At 49.5% G+C, this 21692-nt stretch overlaps 1 protein-coding gene across 4 annotated transcripts in view; it reads right to left on the bottom strand.

The window, feature by feature from the left end:
• Positions 1–21095, bottom strand: part of FGFR4 (fibroblast growth factor receptor 4) — a 46220-nt gene extending 25125 nt beyond the window's left edge. Inside the window, exons 1-2 of one of the 4 annotated variants that reach the window (XM_085618313.1) lie at positions 21075–21095; positions 8661–8816 (exon numbers count right to left, since the gene is read on the bottom strand). In XM_085618313.1, the coding sequence (XP_085474439.1) occupies positions 8661–8799 (139 nt within the window). In that variant the 5' untranslated portion in view covers positions 8800–8816; positions 21075–21095. Of the gene's footprint in view, positions 1–8660; positions 8817–10087; positions 10197–10757; positions 10835–19476; positions 20214–21074 lie in introns of those variants that run through there. The other 3 variants (XM_085618310.1, XM_085618311.1, XM_085618312.1) reach the window with 3 other exon arrangements.
• Positions 21096–21692: the final 597 nt, after the last annotated feature.

Here is a 21692-nt window from a genome sequence, read left to right as displayed (position 1 = left end):
GAGCTCAAGGTAAGAGAAAGAAACCTTCCCCTGGGCCTCTGCTCCCATTACCGGGACAAGCAATGTGGTGACACAGCCCTACTCCTTCTTCGAGAGCAAGACCCAGAGAGCGAACCATGCAGAGAATGAGACCATCGGAGAGAGTGCAAGAGGGACATACAGAGGAAGTAAAACGAAGTCAGTGACACTGAAGGAAAGACAGGAGGAGACATGCAGACACAGAAGAAGATTAAAGAGATGGATAGAGGCTGAGGCCTACACACGGCGTGCAGGGAGGGAGAAAAAGGATAGGAGAGAGAGGGCGGAGAGGCTCGGATAATAATAAAGACAACCACACATAGAATAACGGAGAGAGAAAAATTGTGAGTTGTATAGTTAAAGACACGTTTATTCCATGTATTTAGATTGTTGATAAATTCATCCGGTGGTCTGGGATGGAGCAACGCACAACATCGTGCGCCAAGAAGGATATAACACCTCCCAAGCGACAACAGGCAGCATCCGCCAGGCCTTGATCGAGGATTGGACGTGCGTCACGACATGTGAGGTAAGGCTGGGGTGTGCACATTTCACAAGCCTTGTGAAGGGTGACACCGTACACATTGGGAGGGGTTGAGGTCTTATGTAAGGGGCGACGGAGGGAGTGACGACTGGTTCCCACTGGGTTAGAACGAAAGAAGAGACGAAACGAGCGACTTGTGACGCAGTAATGTTTGGGGTGGGTGACAGGCTAATTAAGGTATTCATTCTCTTCTTCCCACCCCGAGCCCCGCGTTCCCACTGAAAAGACAGTGCGAGCCACTCTCTTCCCTTGCCCATTCCGCCTGCAGATGGACAACCTTTGAACTTTGCCCCCCCTTTCAGAGAGTGAACCCATTCAGCAGGGGGCGCAGGATTGAGAAGTCACACAGAAAGGCCTGTGACAGCCTGACAGATGCTGGAATGAACCTGTCGCAGGCTGGTGACCTCCCAGTGACAGGTCTACGAGGGACCCCCATTGTTTGAACTCAAGCTTAAGGCCCGCCATCTTAACCGGAGTTGGGGGATATCTAACCCCCAGTTTCTGCGCTCTTTCTCCTGGCCCCACCAACTCCTCCTCCTTCATCGTATTGCTAGCAGGCTCACCCCTCATTCCTCGCTTGCTGGCCCCTCTGCCCCATTCCCTCTTCTGTCAGTTATTTGAGTCTGTTCTCTATCCTCAAACCCCATCTCTTCCTTGCCATCTACGTATGTCGATCGAAGGGACAGCAGGCTAGTTCTAAGGGAGTCTGACACGTGACCTCTTCAGCCCCACGCGCGTGCAGGCTTGCCGTGGCACACTGGCACCGGTGTTTAAACTGACTGACTATAACCCAGCCATATCGGCATTTCCGAGGCAGTCGACCGGCATGTGACTGACTCTGCACCACCCTGACTGGCGTTCAGATCTGGGGCAGGCAAGTAAAAAACACAGGTTATAACCCGGTATTTGTAAAGCGAGAAATAATCACCTGCAAGGGTCTCAATGCGCTGGGGGCCGTCGGGGAGATTAAGTGAGCTAGTGGCCAGAGTCACGTGATGCGGAGCTGATCTGTCTCCGGGATCGAACCGTGAGCCCCGCAGTGAGCCGCACTAGCCGCTGCGCCCCCCCCCCCCCCCACTCAAACAGTTTCCAAGTCACCTAGCGGAGGGACTTCCAGAAGCCCAGGCACGGCAAACACGCTCCCGCGAGGGCAAGGACTAGGCGGGTGCCTATGTGCCCTGCAGGAGGAGTGACAGGGACACCGGCAGTATCCCTAATTCCTTATCGCGTTCAGCTGCCCCTTCTGACCTTGTCCTTCTGCCCTCCTGTCCCTTAACTTGACTTCTGCCTGACCCCACAACCCCCTAGGGTGCCATTGTTGCTGTTGACTTTGCTCCTTGTAGGGGGCATGGGCGAGGAGGAGGGTATGGGAGGGGCACTTTATGCCTAGCTGTTTAAGTGCGGGGGCACGCCTCCGTGTGCAGCTCCCAGTCCTATATGAGTGGAGTGCAACTCCCCGGGGGCTGATAAACCAAAGCAAAGCAGCTGGGCTAAGTGTGGGGGTGCCATGTGGGCCACCCCACAACTCCTCAAAACGTCCAGGGTGAAAGAAGCGGGGATGCTCCCCAACAAACCCACTCACTGCCCCTCCCAGCCCCCAACAGTGAGGGAATGAGAAATGTCATTCAACAAACACCCCCTCCCGGCAACAAACTCACCGACAAACACCCCAACCATTTGTTGAGGCAAGAAGGGCCCAGTGTGCGGGGGACCTCGAGTTTGTCTTCGGCAGGTGGGAGTAGCTACTCCGACCCTGGGCTGTTCCGAAGTGATTCTGGGAAGATAGATACTGTGAAATCACGGGATGTCACTAGGCAGCACTGGGGTGTCACAATGCAGCCAGGTGACGTCAGTATGAGGTCTCTCTGTGTTGCTATGGGGACGAAGAATTATGATTTGATACACTGGGATGTCACAACAATGTATCCAGAAGTCCTTAGATGTTACCAGGCAGGTCTGGGATGTCACAATGTGGCCAACGGATGTCAGATGGAGATTTTGGGATGTCCCTAAGAGGCCCTAGATGGTGCTAATATGAGGTTCTAGAATGTCATGATGCTGTCACAGGATCTCACTATCAGACCCTCGTGTGTCACCATGGGGTCCTGGGATGTCTTCAGACAGGTTTGGGGGTATCAATGATACCTCATATTAGCACCATCTAAGAAAACCTAGGAATCTTAATGGATAACAATTTATCCATGGAAGAACAGGTTAAAACCCTATCGGGTAAATGTTTTGGACTGATGCGTATGTTAAGGAAGGTCTTCCCGTTGATTCCTCTCTCCGCCAGAAGGGCTCTGATCCAGGCACTTCTGGTAAGTAGACTGGATTATGGGAATGCTCTTCTGGTGGGGTTGAGGGAAGACCTACTTTCTAGGCTACAAGTCGTGCAAAACACGGCCGCCCGGTTAGCCTTAAACAAACCCCGCGGCCGGATTCTTGCCACTACTAAAAGAGCTTCATTGGCTGCCCATTAGAAAAAGAGCGCTTTTCAAACTTTTGTGCCTAGCTTTCAAGGCACTCCATGGACAGGGACCTAAATACCTCTTGGAAAAGTTGGAATGGTATATTCCATCGCGACTCTTAAGGTCTAGCAGCCGAAAGCTTCTCATAGTGCCTAAAATAAAAAAAGCAAAGATGGGGGGCCGTACCTTTTCCTATCTGGCTTCTAAACATTGGAATTCGCTGCCTCTAGAACTGCGCTCCTGCCCCTCGTTAACTATTTTTAAGAAGCACTTAAAAACTTGGCTATTCAACTGATACATTTTGCTTCAGAAGCCCGCCTCCCAGGCGCCGAGAGATCCCCTTGGGGATGATTCGTGCGCCATATAAATACAAATAAAAATAATAATAAAAATAATAATTATGAGGCTCTGTGATGTCACTATGAGACCACAATATGTTACAGAGTAGATCTAGGCACTATGAACCTTAACGTGCTTCACTCCTGCTCTGCTACAGGGCTCTATAAAATCAAAAGTTGACCTTTAAAGAGTGCCCTTTCTAAAAAAAATAAATCATAGACTTTGATGCTTAAGATGTAGATTTGTAGAAAAAACCTGTTGGTTACTAGAGCACCCTGGTTTGTATTCATGGAAGTTACCATAGTAAACGTAGCACTTTTTTTCTCCCATTATTACAAATTAAAATGGCCTCTTGACCTCACTGGAAAATTGGCTTGGATGTGCTTTAAAAAGTGCCAAGAAACAAATTATAAAAGCTTGGAAACAGAATGTGTGCCAATAATTGAATACCGGATTCTAGATTTGATTTTACGAGCATCTGGAGATGTACGTTTATAGCGTTTGGTCAATAATTGTGCCACTTTATGTTCCATGTGCAGTTGTGTTAAAAAAATATTTAAAAAATATTTGTTTTTACAAAGGAGCCCATGTTGGGAGAATGACACGAATGTGGTGTATATTTATATATAGTGCTGTAACTAGGTATTTATTTAGTACAGCTGGAGGTGAAGGTGCAGCACAGACTGACACCAGATGTTAATCCTCCTTACCCATCGTCTGCTGGCCCCCAAAACCCAAGCTGAGTTTTGCAGAAGTTTTCTTTGGTACAGTTTCCACCATAATTCTTGATCACTCCCACTGCACGGGTCTAGATGATTTCTACATCTAGTTTGATCATCCAAACAAGCTTTCAACCCGCTAGATAATACAGAATAACAGGCTAAATCTCAAACAGCTGGTGGAGGACACTGACACATGGTCCAGCACACTCTCAATGCAACTTCCAGCTCCTAGGCCTCCTCAGTGTGGAGCACCCCTCTACAATTCCATGAGCTGAGCTGTTAGATATAAAGTTAAACATTCTAGTCTCATCTAAAACTACAAGTTAACCATGCGCCTGCAGACTATAACAAGCGCACGTTTAAAGGAATCTTAAAAGACAGTCTTCAAGCAATCCTAGAACTCCCAGCCCCTGCAGACTAAGCCTGGGCAGAGTTTGCGGAGTTCTACTCCGCTGAACTCTGCCCCATGCCAGAAAAACTCTGCTGCGCTCTGTGGAGTTCCCCCTGAGGTAGAGTCTGTTAAGTTGCGCTGCTCGCACTGATTTTTAAGGAGTTTGTCCCACGTTGTAAAATAATCACAAACAACACTCCACGTCGGAGGGCGCTGATGCTTTCTGCCGCTCGAGTAGACATTCTACTCGAGTGGCAGCTTCATTCACACAAGCAGCAGAATTATCAACGCGGACGGTCGTGACCTGCAGCAACTGCCCAAGTTGAGAAATTTCCCCAGGAGGAGGTCTAGCGGTCGATTTTTCTCTTGTGCATACTCACCAACTTACCGGTGGTGAGCCACGCAACAGAAAAAACTTCGCTCCGCATTGCTTCACAGGGTGTTGCAGAACTCGGAGTGGTCAAAACTCAGCGAACTCTGCAGACGGATCGGAATTCTTCACCCACCCCTAACCTAATGCAGACCTTCTCCTCATCTCACAGTCATAAGGCTCAAGTCATTCATGAAATGGTTCAACAACACCTTCGAAACTCTGGTTTCTGTCCCAACGTACAGCTGACCAAGGAGAATAACAAGGTGATCATGCTCTCTTTCTTGGACAGCCGCAACAAAAAGGCAGCTAGTAAATCTCTAGAAGTACTCGTCCTGCCGGACCTCTCAGCATATTTCAATAACCGTGACAACCACGAACACCTAAGCAATTGGGAGTCATTAGGTACTGGCCAAGACCTTTCTGTTTGATTACTCCCTAATATCTCAAGACCCTTTTCGATGCATATTTGGCTGTGGTGTCCCACAGGGTTCCACTGTTTATCCTTCTATAGTTAATATCACCATCTTACGACTGCCGCCATCTTATTCATTACTTTGGACATGTATGTGCTGCTGCGCTGCTGATATAGTGCTTTTCTTTTCATTGATACTCAGTGCTTGAGTATCTGCTTAAAGCTGACCTATGAATGTTCCAAAATCAGGTCAAGCTAAATCAAAGGAGGAATGATATAATAGGGCATTGTGCAAAAGCATTGCACATACATGTGCTGCTGATTGGGGCGCCATGCGCGGCCCCATGGCAGGAGAGAACCTAAGCATCTACCTTATATGGACGGCTGAGGCTGACCCTCTCAATGGTGCTAGAAGTTAACAAAGTAGTCTTAAGTACATTAATTTATTGACAGCCCTTTGGTAACTCTTCCCATTCCGAACATTCCCACAAAGAATTCTACTAAGAATAACCGAAGCCCTGTCCTAGGTCCATCATGCTAATTGAGTCCAACTTAGGGGCATATCAACAAGGGCTTTATCTCTGCTCTTTTGGCTTTAAAAGCCAAAAAAGCAGAGATAAAACTAGCACCCTATCAACAACAGGGTGCTAACATGCAAATTTGCATGTTAGCACCCTTTTACTCTACGCTTCCCCTTGCATCTCTAATGAGATGCAAAGGGGGCGTTCCAGAGTAAAATAATAGGAGAAATGTCGCTAAGCGACATTTCTCCTATTATCAAGAATATCGCTAACCCTGTTAGAGACAAAAAAAGCAGCGCTAACCGCGGTTAACGCTGCTTTTTTACGTCTGGTATTTTTCTGACTTAGCCATGATATCCTATGGAAGGAGGATATCATGGCTAAGTTTGTCTGTCCCTATCAACAAGCTAATGTGAGATTATCGCTGGGTTTCCAGCGATAATCTCACGTTAGCCACTTAGCGTGAGGATTTTTATCGCTATTGAGATAAGCGTTGCTAATAGCACGCTATCTCAGCGATAAAATTCAACGCTAGCCGGCGATAATTATCCTAGCGCTAAGTGCACTTAGCGATAATTATCGCCGGTGGTTGTTGATATGCCCCTTAGTTTCCTCTTTAAGCTACTGTACAGAAATGAGTGAAAGTAAAACTCAGTGGGAAGGTCCATATTGACATTAAGAGACCAGACCATTTCTTCATTATACACACTTCAGTAGTTGTTGAGTGCCCACAGGCTCACCACTAGAGCATTTTGTGTGATACTTTAGAGCAAGCCACACAAATCTTTACACAGTAAACTTTTCTGATAGCACCAAAAACTCTCCAGACTCTGGTCTCCTTGTAAAAACAAGTCTGCGTGATCACGTGCGACCTATTCTTCTGGAAAACACTGAGAACATGCCTTTTTCTAAAAGCCAAACTCTAAAACAACTACATGGTAAATCTCAGAACATATTAGGCTTGCGTAAAATACCAGTCAGGAAAAGACTGATTATTCTCGACCAGGAAGGTACAGAACTCTTATGATTTATAGCATGCAACACAATAAACATGTTTTTGTTGCCATTAAGCCTTAAGAGGTGAGGTGTAGAGGGGCCTCGCCTTACTAGGTGAGATTTACAGGGTCCTCAACACTTTCCAGGTTGTGAAATCTGCCCGGTGCCAGTACACCAGACTATGTGACCAACACTTGCCTCATGCAAAAGGATAGGAAATAAGCCAAGTCGCTAAATTGTAACATTTTATTGCAGTTTAACCTTCCAATCATACATTTCTGCACGTAATACTACCTATACAACAAAGTACACTAGACACACTAATACTACACTCCTGTGCAGCCGTCTCAGCATCAAGAATGTGTAGTGTAAGTGGGACTTGTCTATTCCCATCACACACTGATGCAACACACAGACATACAGGAGCATGTCACTCCAGCAGCACTGAATTCAATCAGTTTGCCTCAACAGCTCCAAGCAATCGGCAAGAGATAAGACACACCACTGGGCCTGTGCCTCAACAGATATTGCAGAAAATGTGGCTGGCCACACAAGATAAACATGACACCAAAAGAAATACAGATGGCAACTTGTTGCCCTGCAACAGCATTTAGTACACAGAACACCAACAAATCCATGGAGGTCTTGATCCACAAACCACTGTGTATAAAAAGACCGCTCTTTGGGCACACTACCCAGTATAGCAGGTGACAACAGCAAATACCCACAAGTATGTTCAGCATGAAATCCGAGAGATATGTGGGACTGCAGTTGCTTGACAAGCCACACTACTGCAGGCCATGCCAATGGCAGACATATGCAACACAAAAATGATGGTAATATGGCATGTTTCTTCATCCAGGTCTTGAAACAATCAGTTTCTCTTCCAATTGCTTACAGTACCCACTCTCAATCCCAGTCCATACATCAGTCATGTGTGGAAGACTGACTTCCTTCAATGGGATCCCTCTATTGCGGCCCATCCCTCCTTTCATGAACTCAAGGATCACGTCCAGCACATCTTCACCACCGAAGACCCCATCTTGCCATCAAGATATTGCTTTAATAATTCATTCTTGTTCCCTTTCCTACCACCAGTTCCTCTCAGTACTCTCCTGGAATGGTAGGTATGTGATATTCAGTGCTGTACACCCGTCAGCATCCCCTGGATAAGTAAACCTAAGAACACATCAGAGCTCAGAGCACAAAAGTGCAAGGTGTTGAATGCTGGCCCAGAGTACCCGTGTCTTGCGGCCCACTCCCTTGCACTCCCCTGCCCCCTGCGTCCAGTGCCACCCAATACTCCATATCCCCTTAACCCCCAAGGATCCATGCATGCCCCATGCCATGTAAGTCCCACACTCCCTCCAGATACGACTCTTCATGCACCCACTCTTACGCATTCCTCCACTTTCCTGCCCTCGGATAGAATTCTGGCAGCGAAGAGTGCAGACGGCAGAAAGAGTCTTCAGAGAACCAGGAGCACAGGTCTCATCATCCTCTACACCCGTCAGCCCCCTCCATCCCTGTGTTACGGAAACATATGGTACCCGGCTTCCCAGACTACCCTATAGCTCGCTGCATCCAATGCCCCCTCTTCGCTGTGCTGCCTTCCCATTCATCCATGCCTTTCCCTGTCCTGTGTACAGACAGGACACGGGTCTTCACAGGCCTGGGTGCAGAGGTCTAAACATCCTGGCCCTTCGCTACCTCCTCCGTCCATGTATTACCCTCAGCCTTCCCCTGCTTTCCTGCCTTCAGATGTGGTCCCCATACAGATGAGTGCAGGTATTCCAAGGTGTGCACACAGGAGCCTAGACACAATCACCATGGCCAGGTGATCCGTAGCCTCCCATCTCTCCTCCATTGATCTTACCTTGATGCGATTCCCTTCCCTCGGGTAGGGTCCTGGCACAGGAGAGTGCAGAGAAGGCCAGGAGCCCACAGAGCAGCAGGGGCAGCGGCCTCGTTGTCCTGCTCCACCGGATGTCCCTAGAAGCCGTCAGCACCCCCATCTCTAGTTCACACGGGCCTGTGGGGAGAGAAGGAGAAGGTGAGGAGGGCGATGAAGATGAGCCCCAGCTAAGGTGCTCTGGGTTTCTCCCAAAGTTGTCAGAGTTTTGATAAAAAGTAAAATTTGAGCACCTAATTAGGCAAAAGGTTTGGGGGGGGGGGGGGGTGTTAACTTTTGGTTTGTAAAGGGGATCGGAAGAGAAGCGCCATTCTTTTTTTTTCAAATGCACTCTTTCCAAAAAAGCCATAGGTCCACCACTAACCACATCATTCCAAAATCAAAAGTACAGAACGAAAAGCAACCTAAAAGTCTAAAAGCGATTTTTCATTGTATAGGGAGGAAAAAAACAATGTGTTTAAAACCAAACCATCACACATATATCACTTTCCAGTCAAATCTTTTGCTTTGGTTCGGAGTGTTAGGGGACAGAACTCTTTTTCTGTAAAGACCAAGTCACCCCCTTCTTCCAAAACCCTATTCTGATAACATTCTCACCCGATCCGGACTCCATTCTCTCCCTATCAGTCTCGGGGCCCGATTGTTACACAATCAGTGACAAGGGTGTGTGTGGAGATTGTACAAACAGGGACCACCCAAAATGCCTTCTCTGGTCCTGCCACACCCCTTTCCCGATACCTACGGTGTCCCTCACACAACTAGCCACAGAAGGTTCAGTTGTGCCACTGGGCCCTAGAGTTCTCAATTAGTCATAACTGCATTCCATGGAAAATGTCCTCAAAACGTCTGGCTTCCCTTCCTCTTCAGACCCCCCCCCCCCCCCCGCCCCCCCACTTTATACTCCAATGCTGCCCTCTGTCCCAGAATCTACACCACCCCCACATAAGGTGTATTTGGAAAGCGCATGTTCACCCAGCAAGGTGTCTTTGGCGCTGAATAACAAATGTTTATTGTTACCCAACTCAATGGTACTCATGTTATCGATTACAGAAGGATGAAAGGCTCAGTGGACCCGCCGGGATGTTTTTTAATCACAATTCTTTCTTAATTTTTTTTCATAAGGACATAAGCATTAAATACCTTTCACAAATCAGTCCCAAAATAGAAGAAAGCATTATGTTCACGAATAAGATATGCAATAAAATATGGAGAAGGTGGAGAAAGCAAAACAAAGAAATCAAAGAGCAGGATTTGAACCTGTGTCCATGAGGTCGAACACAGGCCCCTAGGGTGGGCGCATAAATCCGCTAAGCCACCACAGCCGCATAGGCGGGCCCCTGCTCTCCTGCCCGTGGCCTACGAGCCTCTGTCCACCAAGGTAGGTTACTCACCCCACTCCCGGGCTCTTTTCCTTCAGATCCACGTAGGGGGACCCCTCTGCCTTCCCAGAGACCTGCTAGAGGACTCCAGGCAACACACATGAAAACAACCCCCACGGCACACAAAGGCAGTGCCTGCAGCCAGGCCCTGGTTACAGATTGACAGCATTCCTGGGAAGCCAGCTGAGCCCAGGCTCCAGGGAGATGGGGCAGGCGGGAGTCCTGCTGCAGGGATCTGGCGCGGAGAGGCCTGGCACGGGCTGCAGGCCTGAATCACAGACGGACACCAGCTACCAGAAGCCGCCATAGTCACAGCTCTGGTGAGAAATGTATGCAGGGCACAGACGGAGCCTAGCAGAGGCCCCTGTGGTGACAGGCTCTGTAGGTCTGGGCAAACTACACTCCCACCAGCTAAAATGCATTGATGTCAAAGGGTTTCCTTTGAGCCATGTGTCCATGAGACGAGAGGCTGCGTCACCCCTAGGCTGTAAGTGGTCACCCAATGAAAGAGGTGACACCCCTGAGCCGTCCTGTCCCAGGGGTGGACCTGCGTCACGCAGTTTTAGGAGACGGGCTCTGTAACTCCGAGTCAAGCAGTCGGAGAGGACAGAATCGAACTGCAAACCAAAATCAGCCCTGGCAGCAATCACCAGGCAGACCGCCCCATTGCATAGACACTTACCCCGTTTCCTGGGCTCTGTGCCCCCGGGCCATGCACCCTTTCGGTCTCCTGGAGCCAGGCAGAGCCATGCTGTCGAGAGGGCAGACTCTGTACCTCTAGCTGATGTCAATTAATGACATACCTGTGGTTACACAATCTTTGTTTTCACTAGGATTGATTATAAACTTGGTAATGTTTGTTAGTGACCTCTGATAATTGAGTTCTCTCAGCGCTGCCATTAAAAAAACACGAAGGTCATTCATTCATTCATTGAATGCGAGGGAGCGGGGTAGGGTCACTTTTTTGGGAACAATGATTCCTCAGGAGTTTTTCCGCTCCTTGGCAGCAGGATAAGCTACTGGTGGGGAGTAGAGAATGGTGGGCAGTGAATGCTGATATTGTTAGAGCTCCCTGTAGCGCCTAGAATTGGTCTCGTCTCCCCTGTATTGTAGCGCGCTATATCTTATATGGAGCTCTTGACCATGACCCTTGTGGTCCCAGGAATTTGGTCGGGGCAGGGCGTTCTAGCTAGGCCAGTGCGTCTTGGATGGTTGCACTGAACCCTAAACACGGCTACCAGGGGTGGGGATCATTAGCTAATGAAACTTGAGGGGGGCCACGTGGAAACTCCATGCACCCCCCCTCCCCCCCTCCAGGCTGACTCTGGAGCTCTCAGGCCAGGATACTGTGCTGAGCCCCCCCCCCCCTCAGGAGCCTCTCATGCCAGGGTACTGTGCCCCCCCCCCACACAGAGCTCGGCCCTCTGCACCGCGGGTGGCCAATGTTAGGCCACTGATTTGAGCACAAATCTTCAGAAGGAATTATTATTTTCAGTATTTCTGACAGCTTCACTTGGTATCTTGAATCCCGTGTGAGCTGTCAATGTTGACACACAATTTAAAATTTGGAATTTCTGTTCACAATTTTCAATTTGACTCTTATCAAGTATGATCCAATGTACTTGCCAGTTATTTAGAGGTCACCAGGAGTCACAGCTGTGACCCTTGGCTTGCCCCTGAATGAGCCCCCTGGGCCTGCCTTTGCATTACTGGCCCAGAGGTGGAAAAATCAGTGGCAGGAAGAAATAGGCAGCTGGCGTTGTGGACCTGGGTTGGGGCTCCACTTTTCTTATTTTCTGTTAATTGTTTATTACACTAATAGTGAATAAAGCTGCAATTTTCTCCATTAGTGTATTAAATAATTAGAGTATACTTAGTTGGAATATGACCTTCAGTGGCAGTCGAGGCAAAGAAAAAAAAGATTTTAAACGTTAGTTGGGCACATGATTGTGGGCGAGAGTGCGGTTATGTGAAAGAGAGAGTGTGTGTATATGTTAGCATGTCTGCGTGAGTGAAAGTAAAGGTTAAATGGTGTGAGATGTCACTTCCGCTACCACTGTCATTCATGCCAATGTATATCCAAATGTTCTTCATTCTGGATGGAGGGGGTCATGAGGCGGGCGCCACATTCACCACTATATTCTCCTTGTGCCTTCAGCTCTCTCTTGCAGGTTTGTTTTCATCCCTTTCTTTCTCCCTGTGCCATTGATTTCCATCGTTCTCTTCTTTCCCTATGTCTGCCATTCTCGCTCTTATCCTGGGTGAAAGTCTGGTGTTGAAAAATAAGTCCCAGTCCCCGGAAATGAGTGCCAATGGGGCGCCCCACCTGCAACCACCGGCTCCTAGAACTCCAGGGGCAGTTGGGTGCGGGAGAGGAGGGAGGCACGCTTTCTCCAAGATGGTTGACCATCCCACACGTGCACAACGGCACCAGTAAATGGCACACAGCTGCAAGGGCCCCTTTATGGAGATCAGGTACAGAGCGTACGGGGGTAACCGGGAGGGGGGGGAAGTACCCTCGCGGTGAACGGGCCCTCTGCGCATGCGCACTCCGCTGGAGGGCGTGGTTACAAATTGATAAGGATCTGACACCAGTTAGTGACCTTGCCTTAGGCCCAATTAGGTACGCAGAAAATAACTACAGTAATGATTATTAAAGATATGTTAGATATGGATAGGAAACCTTTGTATTAGAGTTATGTTAAGGTTAGCCATCTGACATCTGTACTTATCAATTATAATCAATGTAATGTATATTTTCTGCTACATTATGTGAATATTGTACATTTTGATAAATGTTTATTAATCTTTGTTTAATAAATACGGCCGGTGGGTGTTACGCTCCCCGCTTCCAAACTTCTCTCCTGTCACTTTCTGGGCCTTGAGAGGGGAGGAGGGGGTGTAGGTAGTACCTGGCCATAAAAGCAAGTGCAAGAAAGGTAAAACCAGTGTGCACCCGGCATCTGGAACAACATCCCAGTGTCCACCAGGATTGCCCCACGCCTGCTCCAATTTAGGAAACGGCCAAAGATGCACTTCTTTCACCTTTTTATGGAACACTACCCTCAGAAGTCTCACACACAAACACTCTCTCTCACTCTCCACTGCCTTGGATTAGGCTCATGCTATACAAATACCATATACAAACATATAAACCCACACAGCCCCACAGCAAGTGCAAGCAAGGTAAAACCAGTGCACTGCAGGCCTTCTCCACCTCTGCACCCGGGAACAGGAACCACATCCCAGCGTCCACCAGGACTGCCCCAGCCCAACTCCAATGCAGGAAACAGCTGAAGACTGATTAAGGGACAGTGCTCTCAGAAGCCACACACACACACACACACTCTCTCCTGCCTTGGATTAGGCTCATGGTCTACAACTACCACATACATTCATATAAGCCCACACTGCCCCACAGCAAGGGCAAGAAAGGGACCGCCAGTGTTCTGCAGGTCTTCTCCACCTCTGCACCTGGGAACAGGAACCACATCCCAGCGTCCACCAGAAACACACACACCTCTGTGATTGTACCTCTGCCCTGTACAGCGCTCGGTTGCCTTGGAGTAGGCCCATGCTACACAAATACCATATACATACATGTAGGCCCACACCTACCACACTGCCCCTGCAGCGTTGCCTTCTCACATTTGCCCACCGGCTTTAGCTCTCTGTCACGCCCCATCCTCCACTGCCCATCACTGTAAGCGTCTCAACTGTCCCAACACTGACAGCTAGCTGGCTTCCCTGCCCCAGACCCCACACATGTCCACTGCGCACCCCTCAGTGCTGTCTGCACACACAGACACAGCACACCACTGCTGGTGAAGGACGGGGTGCGGGTAGCTCACCTCCATACCATTCAAACCGTGGCCTCTTCTCACTAGTTACTCCGTCGCTTACTGAATCCCTACCATAAGCAAGCAGCGTTCTAGAGGCAAGTGAAGGGACGTCCTCCGAGTGCGAGCAGTGGCGTCGCCAGCGTCACCAGCCCAGCGCAAGGAAGAATGGGCCCTGTGACTGCTGTTTGAACCCGATTACTGCTGTATTTTTTCATTCAGATGGCCTCCTCAGGCCTCTAGGCCCCGGTGCCACTGCACCTGTTGCACCAATGGAAGCTACGTCCCTGAGTGTGAAATAACAATATAGAAGAAGCAAACGCGCATAGCATGGCGCAGAACTCTACAGAACACAGGCACGGAATTATACCATAAAGCTCGGAAAAGCATGAAAAGCAGTGCTTAATTTGTGCCGGTGCTTTCCGGTGCTTAGCACCGGCACCTAATTATCAGGGCCGGGTCTACACACTCAGGTGCACGTAATTATTTATACAAGTAACTTACTTGCTTCGCTAATGCTACGGGACACTTGGCAGTGGTAAAACTCAAGTGTTTAACTTCCCGTCGGACTGCGGACTCCGGAGACACTGTGTGCAGACTGTATGACACACTTCACTGACTTAATCACTTCATTTTGCGGCTCGATTGTTGATGCGGAGCCGCGGGACACTGTTGGGCAGGGCTTTTTGGTTCTCGCTTCTCGGGGGTTGGGGGCGCGAGGCGGGGCTGTACGCGGCCGCGTGCGCACATGTTGTCAAATTGTGCTTTGATTGCGCACGCCACACATTCAGTGCCACGCCCCAACATAGCGCTGCCGCACCTAGTCTTCGTGTTGGTTCAACTTCTTCGCCGTTCACAAAACTTCACACTCACAATTAATACCCGGCCAGACGACGTTGTGAGCCAGTTAGCCAGGGTCTGGCAACAGCGGCTGCACCAGGTGAGAGTGAGAAGACACGGCCTCCTACTCCTAGCAGGCCTAAGCCCTGCGAAAGAGACAGTTAATAAAGCTGCGCAGCAGCCGGCAGTGCAAATTTGCATAGAGACTACAGAGAGTCCTAGTCTAGACTAGTCCTCACGAGTGCCACGGCAACCCACGTCCCACTCACTCAAGTTACTGATTCCCCGCCACCGTCTCCGGTGCCCGGCTGTCCCATTCCCATCATCCTGTCTACTCCGAGTCCCAGCCGGTTTGCGAATAGGGTGACCAACAGGCCCGGTCCCAAACAGGAGCCTTGGCCCTCGCAGTGAGGGATTGAAGACAGGCGCGCAAAGCACAGGTCGTGTGTGTCTGCCCGGGCCGAGATAGCTTCTAAGGAGCGCACACACATTCAGTTTTAGATTATCGCAGCCGCACCCAAGTACTTCACAGGTCTTTAAAAGACCATTTATATGTTAACGAGGCTTTGTTTATTGTTTCACCCCTTCATCTCCACTTGGCAAAGGCGACAATGTTCTGCTGCGTGGATATTTCTTTTTCTATGTAGCGCAGGAGAAATGAAGTTTGTTTATTCCTATTCACCTTTCCTAACCCATGCAGCTGCTTATCACATCAGGCTGTGACACAAAGTTTGACTAATGGAGTAGGTAAGAGAATGTGTTACTAGTTGGTTTTTCTTTTTAAAAGCTGCGCAGGCCCAGCAGGACACATACTTCGTGTGTGCTTCATTTAGACAGTTTTTAGCATTATCATGGCCGATGCAGGACAACAATAAGACAATACAAAATGCCCAGATAACGCTGGTGATAAATGATCCTGCTGGAGAGCAATCATTTGTCTGTTAGTAGTTTTTAAATACAGATAAACTGTATTTTATGTGGAAGCTCAGTGGGTTACTGCCTTTGACACAGAGATCCTTGTGTTACATGCAGTTCAGAAGGTACAATCTTAACATAGGACAGTGATCAATGAACTGTCACCAAAGAGCTGCATACAAAGTTTAAACATGAATGGTATAGTTAGAACTTCCCTTTCTTTTTTTGTGATAGTTAGAACTTCCCCAGTCTTTCATTATTCTAATGTTTCCAAAATGAGTATGTTTGGGCAGATATACATTTTTATCAGTAAAGCTGACCCCCATTGAATACTCTTTAAATCCTAAAGTTGTGTTTCTCCAGCCCAAACCCTCGTAAAATTTCCGTCCCACAGGTATGGATGACACGTGACTCATACACCTTGTAATCCTCATTGGTTTATGTGACATTCCCTGTAGACTGATTTACATACTTGCATGATTCATGGTCTCCTGTATAATGTGTGAGTGGTGTAAAGTACTGACACACAACACTGATATGAGTAGTGCTATACAACAAATGAAATGCATATGAGAGAGGGGCTACATAAAGGAGGAAGAGGTCAATAGGGGGAGGGGCTATGGAGCGATGAGGGACACTGTTGGAGGGTGGCAGTTTGGGAATCCGAGGAAGAGGTCATGGGGTGGAGGAGGGAGCTAGGGAGAGATGAGGGGCACTGCTGGAGGGTGGCAGTGAGGGAGTCTGAGGAGGAGGTCATGAGGGGGATGGGCTACAGAGAGATGAGGGACACTGGTGGAGGGTAGCAGTGAGGGAATCCGAGGAGAAGGTCATGAGCGGGATGGGCTACAGAGAGATGAGGGACACTGGTGGAGGGTGGCAGTGAGGTAATCCGAGGAGGAGGTCATGAGGGGGAGGGACTATGGGGAGATGAGGGGCACCTGTGGCGTGTGGCAGTGAGGGAATCTGAGGAGGATGTCATGAGGGGGAGGGGCCACAGAGAGATGAGGGGCACTAGTGGAGGGTGGCAGTGAGGGAGTCTGAGGAGGAGGTCATGAGGGGGATGGGCTACAGAGAGATGAGGGACACTGGTGGTGGGTGGCAGTGAGGGAATCCGAGGAGGAGGTCATGAGGGGGAGGGGCTATGGGGAGATGAGGGGCACTTGTGGCAGTGAGGGAATCTGAGGAGGATGTAAATAGGGGGGGGCCATGGAGGGATGAGGGGCACTGTTGGAAGGTGGTAGTAAAGGTTATTTACAGAGAGAGAGGTTATTGGTGCGGCGCCAAAAAAGACTTTCGCATCAGCGCTGAAGCCGGTCCTGTCATGGCCTTTCTGTTTTTGTTTATTTAATTAGCAGTCGGGGTCATAAGGGCTACTGTGGAACATACTTTGAAGTGCGTGCTAATTATATTTACCACTATATTCAATGTTTTAAGTTTGAAGGTGATTTTACTTATGTTTTTACCGGGATAAACAAGCCTGTAAGGGAGTGCGTTGCGGAGTCTAGGGTCAGGTAGTGTAGTAATGAAGAGGGATTCTCCCTGAAGGCTCGCACAGAGGGAGCCCGAGAAGTGTCACTTGCCTGATACAAGTAATCGCTTTAACTCTGCTTTTTATGAATCCCCAACCCCTTCAGCCACTGGAAGTGACAGTGACTCATTCAAGTGTATTTCATGATTTTATTCAGCTTATCTGTCCTGATTTGACTAGTGTTTGTTTTCACAACATTTTGGTTTATTTTGTCGCATAACCTATGTAAACATTGTATCTTTGATCTCATAGACTCTATTAAAAAGGGCATACCCTACCCCAGTATTGTCCTTTCCCCAAATTAGCACAGAGCACTGGAATTGTCCCTTTTCAATGCATTAGTGATTTTATCTAATTTATTTCAAAATTGTGCTTTAAATGCACTTTTGATTTAATCTTTTTGAAAATGTTCACAGGGCAGGGGAACCTCCTATCTAAACCTTACTATGAGGAAGGCAGGCTCCCTTGCTGAATTCATCTGACTTTTCGCAGTGCCCGTTGAGGATGTGGGTGGAGCGAATAGCGGAAGTGGGTGGAGCCAGTGGAGGAAGTGGGTGGAGCCAAAGAAAAAGTAGGTGTGGCCTCCGACAGATTTGAGCACCTGCACTTCAAATTTTACAAATCAAGCACTGATGAAAAGCGTATAGTTAAAATGAGCAGGACTATACAGAAAAGCGAGCATTACTCCATATTAAACTGCGAAATTATATTTAAGAGCACGCGACATTTTATATCAAGGAGCTCAGAAATTAACGCGAGTTTCACAGAAAAAAACAACAGCCAGAATTCAATTCGAAGTGTGCGCTCTATAACGAGGCGCCCAGGTGCCCCCACCAGTTCTCCCAAGTACACACGTCCACCAACACACATTTCATGCTTATGTTTAAGTTGTATACTGCACAGTGTATCCCAAGCCAAATGGCGTGCTTTCCATGTCCACGTCTCTCCAAATATAGCCATTACACAAACAAGTGAAATGCGAGACTTTCCCATTAACGACGCATGGGTCAAAGCATCTTTGTGCCTCGCTCCCTGGCGGGACAGAGGTGTGCAGTGTTACTCCCACCGCGGGCAAACAAGGGACGCTCTGTGCGCCCCCTCTGCCAACAGCAACACTTTCTCCCGTCCTGGCAGCCCTCCCCTCTGGTGGGGAGATTGAATTTCCTTGCAGCGAAACCTTAAAGTGGACACAGTGCGGCGTGGAACAGCCAGGGCCTTGGCCGTGAATGTCAAGGTGAACGTGATAACAAGTCATGAACAGAGCTTTAATGAAGAATAAACCAAGAACATAAAATAATCTCAAACACCAGACTCAGGGCCAGGGGGAGACAAGGTCAGACTCTGCCCTGTCCTGTTTCTTTGATCTGTGCTTTTTCCCCCCCATCCGCTGTGGCCTGTTTCTCTGTTCTAGGAATGCTTGGCTGCTCTGGTCTCTGTCTTCTGTGTTTTTATCTGTTCTCTGTGCCTGTCCCGGACTGCTTTATGTGCAATTTATCTACAGTGGGTCAGGTATGCAGTTCTTTTTTTTTTTGTCCTATTACGTGTCCATCTCTCTGCTCTGTGTCCTTGTCTCTGTTATCTGCCTGCTCTGGGGGGTGGGGGGGGGGGGGGGGGTGCTCCTCTACGCTGCGCCCTTTTCTCAATTCGCTGCCCGTTTCTGTCTTCTGTGTCACTTTGCGGGATATGTTTGTCTTTCCTGGTCTATTTTTCTGTTCTGTGCATGACTCTAGGTTCTGGTCTGTTACTCTGTTATGGACACATCTCCCTCATATGCGTGTGGCTAGGGCCCGTGTAAGTGTTCTCTCTCTGGGTTTAGTTTCACTGTTTAGTGTGTCTTCTGTGTAATTTTCTCCGTTTTCTCTGCTCCCTGTCTGTTTTGGATATGCTTAACTTGTGTAGGTTGCTTCTCTATTCTGAGTCAGTTCCTCCATTCCTTCAGTTTCGCACGCCTCTTGGATTATGTACTGTGCCTCTCTCTGCCTCGAGAGTGTGTCTCTCTCTGCCTCAAGAGTGTGTTTCTCTCTGCCTCAAGAGTGTGTCTCTCTCTGCCCCATGCTTCAGACTCAGTTCGGTCCATCTACCTAAAGCAGCCGGGAGGGCAGTGCGCGCCTCGAGTCTGCTGCCCCGAGTTTCATCCCAGCCCCTTCTTTTACATCCAATTCCATACCCCCACCCTACAACTAGTCTCACCTACCTGTTCATAGACCCCTCCCCCTCCACACCATCGCCACCTCCTCTGTCCATTATATATCTCCGTTCCCCGGACTCCGTTATCTCACCTCTCCAAGGGGGGCTCCTCTCGTGTTAGACTCCTCTGGGCCCTCCACAGTATCCAGGGACTTTGGGTGGAGAGCGCAAAGACCCAACAAAAACAAAAAACAGCCTCCTTGGGACTTCGGGCGCGCTCGAGACCCCCAGTGCATCCAAGCTGGATAGTCCTGCGTGCGCGCGCGTTTCTGGTGGGGGCCGCTAGGGAAGGGGAGAGCAGCCTGTCCGGTACTCCCTGCACATACCCTGTGTGCTGCGGAACCCCCGCTCCTCTCAATCCTCGGGGCGAGTGGAGGGTGTCTGACTCCAGGCGGTAAATCCGCAGGGGTGGTGACCGGTCCGGATGCCCCGCGCACTCCTTCAAGGTATGAACAGAGGTCGCCCTGTGCCCTCTCAGCACACCCTCGGGGTGCGAGTGGTGCGCTCCTGCCCCTCTCCAATGCTCAAGCGCTGATGTCAGTGGCTGGTCCGGTGCCCTCAGTGCAGTTCCTGCCCCTCGGTGGTCTTTTGCCCGTCTTCCCCTCTCCTCGTGGGTGCGTGGCTGGCCCTGCGCGCTCCTCCTGGGTGAAACAAGTTACTCTTCACACAGTCCTCGGGGTGAGCCGCTGCCCTCTCTTGCGTCTCCAGGTTTCTCTCCCGGGCTCTCTCAGAGCACTTCTGAGGGAGCTCCCGGGTCACACCCCCCGAGGTCCCTCCCCCCTCCAGCCTTCTGTCCATGCGCCTCACCAACAATAGAGCCGCGAAGAGGGGGGGAGGCAGTGACCCTCCCTCCTGACACCTCCCCCAGCCCTTAATCCTTCCAGCCCTGCATAATCCCCATCTCTGCACCGGGTCCCCTCACACACCCACGAGCCGAGCCTCGCAGCGCCGGGGGCCCGCGCTCGACTGGCCTCGCGGGGAACATTTACCTCTTCGGCACTGGTGCCACTGGGCGGCATCCCCGCGAAGGAGGAACAATATATTTACAGATTTCTGTATTTATTTGTCAGTTTATGCTAATGGGGATAGAAGGGGCAGAGAAGAGAGCATTTGCTACACAACAAGGGATGGCATGTAAACCGATGTCGGGGGCATCCAAACAAGGGGGCGCACATACATACACCCTGACAGTAAAAAAGGACGGCTGTTCCTGCCAAGTGTCCCATCGATTCTAGCGGGACTCCAGCTCTGTCTTTACTCTGACACTATAAATAATCACAAGGGACTATTGCCTGAAAGAAGTTTTCATACATTTACTGCCCGTCCACTGGAACAGTCTTTCACACCACCCTCCCACCTACATTCATTTACGTATACCTCCGAGGTGGAGTTGCCTCTGTCTTATCTGCTTCTTCTACGTAGAATACTGTCTTATTTACATGACTCTTACACCCTCCTTCCCCCACAAATCTCTCTCCTTCACTGGTTTTTATAACCCCAGGGCACGCACTTTAAAAGTTAAGAACTGGAAACCGTGATATATATATATATATATATATATATATATATATATATATATATATATATATACATATATGTTGCCCAAAAGGTGGACACAATATGTCCTCCATAACAGGACACATAATTTACACGAGCCCTCTAGAACTCGGACACCGTGGTCCGTTCTTACCTCCACTAATAGCCAACAGTCCCACCGAGGCCTAGCCAGTAACGTGCAGTGAGAGACAGAACCTCATTTTCTGGCGGGGGGAGCCACTCCCCGCGAGCACGAGGGTCAGTGAGCTCCATGTCCCGATAACAGGGCCCCAGCAGCCTGCTTGTGTTTGTAGACTCTTGGTCGGGGAGCTTGGGGTGGACTTGGAGCCAAGCCTGCCTCCCCTCCCAACCACCTGCTGAGCACCAGCCATTGAGACTCGCGATTAAATCCTCCGAGCACAAAACTTTGCTCAAACAAAGTCCACATTCCTCCCCCTCCTTTGTGCTGCCGGGTCACGTGATCGCAGCCCTCGCCCTCTGCATCTCAATGGCTCCATCAAGGGCTGCCCTCATCAGCCCCAGCGCCTTACCTGCCCCTGCAGCCCCAGTGGAGAGCTGCTCATTACTGGACTCCCATTGTCCGTGCAGATAAGGCCGGCCAGGGCGGGGCCTCCCGTGCAGGGGGGCTCTGTGATTACAGCTAATGGGCCCAGATGAGTGGTCACTCCCCAGATCAAGGGCGCCTCTTTAATCGGACCTCCAGGGGGGGCTTGGCCAGATACAAACATCTCCGGCCCCAGAGCAGCGTAGA

Source organism: Triturus cristatus, chromosome 7 (assembly GCF_964204655.1).
Source record: "Triturus cristatus chromosome 7, aTriCri1.1, whole genome shotgun sequence".
NCBI classification, from domain to species: domain Eukaryota; kingdom Metazoa; phylum Chordata; class Amphibia; order Caudata; family Salamandridae; genus Triturus; species Triturus cristatus.
This window is presented reverse-complemented; position numbering and strand designations above follow the sequence as displayed.